This window comes from Mobula hypostoma, chromosome 10 (assembly GCF_963921235.1).
Source record: "Mobula hypostoma chromosome 10, sMobHyp1.1, whole genome shotgun sequence".
NCBI lineage: Eukaryota > Metazoa > Chordata > Chondrichthyes > Myliobatiformes > Myliobatidae > Mobula > Mobula hypostoma.
The window spans coordinates 26,410,479-26,419,685 of record NC_086106.1 but is presented as its reverse complement, the minus strand read 5'-3'; the positions used below and the strand labels follow the sequence as shown (position 1 = coordinate 26,419,685).

Genomic DNA, 9,207 nt, shown 5'->3' with positions numbered 1-9,207 from the left:
CCCTGTGTCTGACCCTGTCCCTGGGAGTGTGTGACGGGACGGTGTGGAGGGAGCCTCACCCTGTGTCTGACCGTGTCCCTGGGTATGTGTGACGGGACGGTGTGGAGGGAGCCTCACCCTGTGTCTGACCCTGTCCCCGCCAGTGTGCGATGAGACAACGCGGAGGGAGCCTCACCCTGTGTCTGACCCCGTCCCTGGGAGTGTGTGGCGGGATGGTGTGGAGGGAGCCTCACCCTGTGTCTGACCGTGTCCCTGGGTATGTGTGACGGGACGGTGTGGAGGGAGCCTCACCCTGTGTCTGACCCTGTCCCCGCCAGTGTGCGATGAGACAACGCGGAGGGAGCCTCACCCTGTCTCTGACCCTACAGATCGCCGACTTTGGGCTCTCGAAGCTGAAGCGGATGTCCTCGTCCGACAGCTCGTGCTTGGTCGCTGGGACGCTGGAGTACCTTCCTCCTGAATGCTTTGACCCTGGCAAGGATCACTACAAACCTGGTCCCCCCACGGATATCTACAGGTGAGTCTCCCCCCCTCCCCTTCTCCCCTGTCAACCAGGCCGCAGCTCTTCTGACTGGCTGGAAGGAGCACACAATCAATTTCCCCTGGGCTGGGAAAGCAGGAACTTGGGGGCATAGGGATTGCTCTGTCTGTAACTACCTCATCCACTCATCTGTCTGTCCCCAGTGGCATTATCGTCAACCTATGGGATGTGTTTGGCAGGGTGGTGGGTCAGTGCAGGATGCAGTCATGACACCTTTGCACCTCCTGATGTGATTGGCTAACATCAGCAGCTTTTGGGTGAGGGGTCAAGTATCTTAAACCCTCCAGTCTTGTCTGATTAACCAAACTCAGTGTCATTGGGGTTAAAGGTCATGACAACCATCACCCCACCCCTCCCCTCCCCTGTCTTGACGTATGCGTCATTGGGGTTGGGGGGGCGGGTGGTCATGATTGTTTTGCTCTCTGTCTCTGCCCAATCAACTGAACCAACTGTCATTGGCGTTTAAGTTCTTAACCCTTTCAACCCTTCATCTAAGTGCCTGACATCAGCGTCATTTTCAGAGGTCACTCTCCCTTCACACTTCCACCTGGTTGCTTGACCTCAAAGTGCCACTGAGGTTAAAGGTTGCACCCCTTACTCATCCCACGCTGATTCAATTCGGCAAACAATGTTAGGACCCCTTTCACACGTTCCCCCTCGCCTGATAGAGTGAGGTTTCAGCCACTGGGTTCATGGGTCATGACCCCCCCCCACACCCTACTGGTTGACAAGAATGCCATTGGGGACAAGGGCTGGCTGATTGGCTGCCTTAGGTGCGGATGTGGTGACCCCCATTATGATTGGCTGATGTGGGTCTGAGGTTGAAAACGCTGTTCACTCACCCCTCGGTTGGAGGTAGGAGGGTTTGGGTGGGGTTGGGTGGGGTGCAGTGCTGAAGGGAGATCAACACCTCAGAAGATGCCAGGGTGAGGAGAGAGGTTTGAGGTTGACCTCTCGCCCTCCAGGCACCTAACCGAACAAGTGATACTGAAATGCGTGCTGTCGTTGACAGTGAAGGTTTTTATCAGGGATTACAGTGGGACCATGATCAGCTGGGTTGGCTGAGGAGTGGGTAACGGAGTTTAATTCAAATAAGTGCAATGTATTACAGTTTGGGAAGACAAACCAGGGTAGGACTTTCACAGTGAATGGTGGGGAGTGTTGCAGAACAAAAGAGTCCAGGGATACAGGGCATATGGTTCCCTGAAAGTGGGGTCACAAACAGTCAGGATGGTGAAGAAGGCATTTGCTGGCTTTCATCAGTCAGGCAGGTCATGTTACAGTTGGACAAAAAGCTGGTGAGGCTGCGTTTGGGATAATGTGTACAATTTTGGTTGCCCTGCTCCAGGAAAGATGACATTAAGCTGGAAGGCATGCAGATTATGGAGAGAGGTTGAGCAGCTTGGGATCCTCTTTCATTGGACTGCGGGAGTCTCCCTCTCTCTCTCTCTCCCTCCCCCCTTATCAACTCGTCCCACCTCACTGATCTCTCTCTCCTGTAAGCACGACAAGTGCTAACCTGCCACTACACCTCCTCACTTACAGGGCCCCAAACAGTCCTTCGAAGTGGAGCAAAACCTCACCTGCGAGTCCGTTGGGATTATCTACTGTATCTGGTGCTCCTGGGGTGGCTTTCCCAACTTTGGTGAGACCCAGTGCAGATTGGTAGAGCACCATCACTCTATCTGCCACAAAAGGCAGGACCTCCCTGTGGCCACTGGCCACCCATTTCAATTCAACGTCTCATTCCCATTCTGACAAGTCTGACCATGGCCTCCTCTACTGCCACGATGAGGCCAACTCACGCTGGGGGAGCAGCACCTCGTATTCCACCTGGATAGCCTCCAATGTGATTGAATGAACATTGATTTCTCCAACTTCCAGTAATCCCACCCCCATCCTTCCCTCTTTTTCCATTCCCCATTCTTCTTACTTCAGCACCACACCCCCCACTCACCCATTCACCTTCTTCCTCACCTAGTCTTATCTATTACCCGCCAGCTTATACTCCTCTTCCACCTCCCACTTTCTTATTCTGGATTCTGTCCCCATTCTCTCCAGTCTTGGTGAAGAGTCTCGGTGCAAAATGTCGACTGTTTTTCCCTCCATAGAGCCTGCCTGACTTGCTGAGTTCCTTCAGCGTTTTGCATGTGTTGCTCCAGATTTTCAGCATGTGCAGAATCTCCTGTGTTAATCATTTGCAAAAATGGTATTCAGTGACAGTCACAAACGAGAGAAAATCTGCAGATGCCGGAAATCCGAACAACGCACCCCAAACGCTGGAGGAACTCAGCAGGCCAGGCAGCATCTATGGAAAAGAGTACAGTCGGCGTTTCGGCCCTTTTCCATAGATACTGCCTGGCCTACTGAACTCCTCCAGCACTTTGCGTGCGTAGCTCAGTTACAGTCTGCCTGCTATGAAGCTGGAAAGAGCACAGAGGAGATTTAAAGGATGTTGCCAGGACTTGAGGAATGCAGTTACAGAGGACTTCTTTCACAGCCGTGTATAAGACTGTGTGGTGACCTATAGAGGTGTGTAAAATCATACAGAGCACAGGGTATAGATAATGGTGAATACACAGTCTTTTTCCCAAGGTTGGGGAATCAAGAACCAGAAGGAACAGGTTTAAGGTGAGAGGGGAGAGATTTACCATGGACCTGAGGGATACATTTTTCACCCAGGAGGTTGTCCGTATAGGGGCCGAGCTGCCAGAGGAAGTGGGTAAGGCAGCTACATTAACAACAGGTACGTGGACTGGAAAGGTTTACAGGGATGTGCAACAAAACATGAGCAAATGAGACCAGCTCTTTTGGTCAGCATGAGCCAGCTGGGCCAAAGGGCCTCTTGCAGTTTTATTCAGTGTGCAACTCTGTCCCTTGGTATTGGTTGGGGCAGAGTGAGAGAGGGGGTGAAGTCAGGGGTGGGAAGGTCAGGTGGCCAAGCTTTAACCCTTCAGCCCCCAGACTCCTTAATTCTGTTCCTTTCTTCCCCCACCCCCACCCTCCTCGACTCTGCAGCTTCGGGATCATCATCTGGAGCATTCTGACGGGAAAGCATCCCTATGGAAGTAAGGAGACAGGGCGGAGGCCACTGCCCTACACAAGTCCTCATGAGGGTGGGAGGATGGGGAACGGGGGAATGTCTATTGGGCCCATTTGAGTCGCGGAGAGGGATCTGGTGGTGCCTCGGCGGTGGGGGGCTAGGGTGGTGGAAAGAGCAGGGACGGGGAGAGGGAGGGGAGAGGATGAGGTAGGGGGGAGAGAGAGAGAGAGGTAGGGCAGAGGGGATGAGGGGGATGGAAGCAGGGAGGTTGGAGAGAGCGGGGAGGAAGGGAGAGAGCAGGGATGAGAGGGAGAGGAAGAGGGGTGAAGCAGGGGGTTAGGGAGGGAGACTGAGAGAGGCAGTGAAGGGGAGCAGGAGGGAAATTGGGGAGGAAGGGCGAGGGGAGGTGACGAACAAGGTGGTTCTCTCTCTTTCTTTCTCTCCCTTTCTCCTTCTCACCCAAACCCCAGTGCTTCACATCCAGACCCTGATCAGGATGCTGATCCCAAGGGGGCAGAGGCCGGACCTCCAGGAGCTGCCAGCAGAGGATGAGCTGGAGGGGCTGGGAGACCTAAAGCAGCTCATGGCGGAGTGCTGGAGCAACACACTGGAAAAGCGGCCACCATTCAAAGGCAAGGGCTGGGGACAGGCTCGTAGAACCGTCAGCACACACTCCCAGGGACAGGGTCAGACACAGGGTGAGGCTCCATCCACACCGTCCCGTCACACACTCCCAGGGACAGGGTCAGACACAGGGTGAGGCTCCCTCCACACCGTCCCATCACACACTCCCAAGGACAGGGTCAGACACAGTGAGGCTCCCTCCACACTGTCCCGTCACACACTCCCAGGGATAGGGTCAGACACAGGGTGAGGCTCCCTCCACACCGTCCCGTCACACAGTCCCAGAGACAGGGTCAGACAAAGGGTGAGGCTCCCTCCACACTGTCCCGTCACACACTCCCAGAGACAGGGTCAGACACAGGGTGAGGCTCCCTCCACACCGTCCCGTCACACACTCCCAGGGACAGGGTCAGACACAGTGAGGTGCCCTCCACACTGTCCCGTCACACACTCCCAGGGACCGGGTCAGACACAGGGTGGGCTCCCTCCACACCGTCCCATCACACACTCCCAGAGACAGGGTCAGACACAGGGTGAGGGTCCCTCCACACCGTCCCATCACACACTCCCAGGGATAGGGTCAGACACAGGGTCAGGCTCCCTCCACACCATCCCGTCACACACTCCCAGAGACATGGTCAGACAAAGGGTGAGGCTCCCACCACACCGTCCCGTCACACACTCCCAGAGACAGGGTCAGACACAGTGAGGCTCCCTCCACACAGTCCCGTCACACACTCCCAGAGACAGGGTCAGACACAGGGTGAGACTCCCTCCACACCGTCCCGTCACACACACCCAGGGACAGGGTGAGGCTCCCTCCACACCGTCCCGTCACACACTCCCAGGGACAGGGTCAGACACAGGGTGGGCTCCCCCCGCACCGTCCCGTCACACACTCCCAGGGACAGGGTCAGACACAGGGTGGGCTCCCCCCACACCGTCCCGTCACACACTCCCAGAGACAGGGTCAGACACAGGGTGAGGGTCCCTCTACACCGTCCCGTCACACACTCCCAAGGACAGGGTCAGACACAGTGAGGCTCCCTCCACACTGTCCCGTCACACACTCCCAGGGACCGGGTCAGACACAGGGTGGGCTCCCTCCACACTGTCCCATCACACACTCCCAGGGACAGGGTCAGACACAGTGAGGCTCCCTCCGCACCGTCCCGTCACACACTCCCAGGGACAGGGTCAGACACAGGGTCAGGCTCCCTCCACACCATCCCGTCACACACTCCCAGAGACATGGTCAGACAAAGGGTGAGGCTCCCACCACACCGTCCCGTCACACACTCCCAGAGACATGGTCAGACAAAGGGTGAGGCTCCCACCACACCGTCCCGTCACACACTCCCAGGGACAGGGTGAGGCTCCCTCCACACCATCCCGTCACACACTCCCAGGGACAGGGTCAGACACAGGATGAGGCTCCCTCCACACCGTCCCGTCACACACTCCCAGGGACAGGGTCAGACACAGGGTGAGGCTCCCTCCACACTGTCCCATCACACACTCCCAAGGACAGGGTCAGACACAGGGTGAGGCTCCCTCCACACTGTCCCATCACACACTCCCAGAGACAGGGTCAGACACAGGGTGGGCTCCCCCCACACCGTTCCGTCACACACTCCCAGGAACCGGGTCAGACACAGGGTGAGGCTCCCTCCACACTGTCCCGTCACACACTCCCAGGGACACGGTCAGACACAGGGTGGGCTCCCTCCACACCGTCCCGTCACACACTCCCAGGGACAGGGTGAGACACAGGGTGAGGCTCCCTCCACACCGTACCGTCACACACTCCCAGGGACCGGGTCAGACACAGGGTGAGGCTCCCTCCACACCGTCCGTCACACACTCCCAGGGACCGGGTCAGACACAGGGTGAGACTCCCTCCACACCGTCCCGTCACACACTCCCAGGGACAGGGTCAGACACAGGGTGAGACTCCCTCCACACCGTCCCGTCACACACTCCCAGGGACAGGGTCAGACACAGGGTGAGGCTCCCTCCACACCGTCCCATCACACACTCCCAGGGACAGGGTCAGACACAGGGTGAGGCTCCCTCCACACCGTCCCGTCACACACTCCTGCCTCAGATTGATCTGACACGTACCTTGTTCCCACAGACATCCTGGTGATCACAGAGAAGGTTTTCCAATTTCACCGGGGGACAATTCTGGATGCCGTCCATCGCATTCTCTCCAACCTCGTGAGTCTGGGATACGTGAGTGGGGGTTGTGTGTGTGCAGGAGGAGGTGACTTACAAACAGCCAGAGGGGATGGGATAAGTATTGGCAGTCGGGGCACCAAGGGGGAGCCATGGATGGGGCTTTCTCTCACAGCGGGAATTCCAGTTGCCTTGGTGCCTAATAGAAACATATTCCCGGGATGGGTGTGATGTTTCTCTGTGCTCCAGTCATCGTTCAGTGGAATATGGAGCAGCAGGAAACTTTGGCGGAGAAACGGCAGATGGCGTTTTATCCCGGCAAGTGTGAGCTGTTGCACTCTGACAGTTAAGTATACGTTAAATGGCAGGACCTCGGGGAGCATTGATTTACAGAGTGCTCTCAGGGTCCAAGGCCACAGACCCCTGAAAGGAGCAATGCCAGTGGTAAAGTCAAAGTTCAAAATCAGAATCAGGTTTATTATCTTTGACACATGTTGTGAAATTTGTGTTTGTGTGGCAGCAAGACAGGGCAAGAACATAAATTCTTACTACCTTAGAAACAGGAAAGGAAAGGTACGCATCGGGAGTTTCGCCAGATCGCGGAAGATTTCCCTCCATGCCTCTCTGACGTAGTGGGGAACCGCGTACAAGGCAAGTTACAGCAGTGGTTTGCCATTGCCTTCTGCCGGGTGAGTTTCCAGCACGGATGGAAAGCGTGCAGGGGAGCCAGCTGGTTTCGAACTCGGGAACTTTCGTCCCAAAGTCCGACGCTGATGCCACTACACCACCAGCCGGGTCACATTAGAAATAAAATCAGCAAAAATTGTATGAGGTGGAGTTCATGCATCAATCAGAAATCTGGTGGAAGAAGGCAAGAACACTTATTGTGGTCCTTCTGACTCCTGTACCTGCTTCCAGATGATAGTAATGAGAAGAGGGCATGCCCCAGATGATGACAGATGATCGAGGCACTGTCTTTTGAAGATGTTCTTCATGGTGTGGAGGGTCGTGCCCATGTCGGAACTGGCTGATCTTACCTCTCTCTGAAACACCTTTGATCCTGCGCACTGGAGCTTCCAGACCAGAAGGTGATTCACTGCTCTCCTGGTAGAAATCTGAGTTCATTGTCATCTGCACAAGTGCACGTATGCACTGGTGCAATGAAAAACTTACCAGAAGCAGCATCGCAGGCACACAGCATCGGATGCACAATGTTCTGAAGCAAAATCGTAATTGAGCGACATAAATTACACCAAATTATCCAAGAAAGGACACAATTAGAACGCAAGAAGTCGGCCGAAGCGCAAACCGGTCACAGTTTTGCTGTGCTGAGCGAGTGATTCAGCTTGTGTGAGCTGGTTGAAGAACCAGATGGCTGGAGGGTAGAAGCTGTTGCTGAACCTGGTGGCGTGGGACTTCAGGCTCCTGTACCTCCCACCCAGTGAGAGCTGCAAGATGCTGGCGATGATCGATACTTCCTTTTTGAGGTGGTGCCTGCTGTAGATACAACCGACCGTGAGGAGGGATGTGCCTGTGATGTACTCGGCTGAGTCCACTACCCTCTGCAGCTTCTTCTGTTCCTGTGCATTTGTAATGCTGTTCCAGACCGTAATGCAACCATGCAGGATGCTTCACTTTCATACCTTACCATACCAAAGAAGGCTTGCCTTCATTGGTTGGGGTGTTAGATATAAAAGTCAAGTTCTTTTGCAACTATATAAAACTTTAGTCAGGATGCCCCTGGAGAACTGTGCGTGGTTCTGGTTGTCCCATGGAGAGGGTGCAGAGAAGATTCACCAGGATGCTGTCTGGATTAGAGGGGATGAAAATAGGAATGGGGGACGTAGGATTAAAGTGAGCGCAGCGAAGTTTAAAGGGGTTATGCAGGGCAAGTTTTTCGTTTCACACAGAGAGTTCTGGGTGCCTCAAACGGGCTGCCAGTGGTAGTTGTGAAAGCAGATACGATAGAACAGTTCAAGGCAAATTGATTTATTTATTTATGGAGATACGATGTGCATTTTCGAGCCCCGCTGCCCAGCAATCCCCCGATTTAACCCCAGCCTAATCATGGGACAGTTTGCAGTGACCAATTAACCGACCAGCTGTTACGTCTTTGGACTGTGGGAGGAAATCAGGGCACCCGGAGGAAACCCACGCGGTCACGGGGAGTACGGACAAACGCCTCCCAGACAGCGACGGGCATTCAACCTGGGTGGTCCGTACCGTAAAGCGTTGTGCTAACCACTACGTGCCACGCTTTAGACAGACACGTGAACAGGTTCCCACGGATGAATGGGTTGGGAGTATGAGAAAGCAGGTGGGGATTGGACAACATAGACACAGTGGGCTGAAGGACCCACTCTCATGCAGTTCCGGTCTCTGTTCTGTGTGCTTGTTTCAGACTCTGTTGTTACTCAGCAGGATGCAATAGTCTTGGGCACAGGAGTATGGGGTCAACCGTTACCCTCTCTCCCACGTGCTGGACGATGGGGTCACCCACCACGCACACTCACCCGCACACAGTACATGAGGGGCTCCCCCGACCCTCTCGCAATGGGAGCTTGCCTACCTCCCACCACCCTCTCTTCCGCTCACTGAACAATGAGAACTCCGGCCCCCACACCCTCACCCGTACACAGGACAACGGGGACTCATGTCACACACCTCCCACTCTCTCACCAGCAGACTGTACAGTAGGGACTTCTCATTCCCACCCTCTGTCCCTGAGAATGGGCTTCCCCCACCCAGACACTATACCCACCCTCTCTCCCGGACAATGGACAATGGCAAATCCCACTCTCACGCTCTGTGTGGGGTACAG

General features: G+C 55.2%; 1 protein-coding gene across 4 annotated transcripts in view; it reads left to right on the top strand.

Moving 5' to 3' along the window:
- The window catches only part of ripk3 (receptor-interacting serine-threonine kinase 3), a 66,379-nt gene that overhangs the window by 40,360 nt on the left and 16,812 nt on the right, over positions 1-9,207 (top strand). For all 4 annotated transcript variants that reach the window (XM_063060172.1, XM_063060174.1, XM_063060171.1 and 1 more), the window contains 4 exons: positions 369-517; positions 3,560-3,609; positions 4,055-4,216; positions 6,346-6,428. In XM_063060172.1, coding sequence (XP_062916242.1) covers positions 369-517; positions 3,560-3,609; positions 4,055-4,216; positions 6,346-6,428 — 444 coding nt within the window. The remainder of the gene's footprint in view (positions 1-368; positions 518-3,559; positions 3,610-4,054; positions 4,217-6,345; positions 6,429-9,207) is intronic.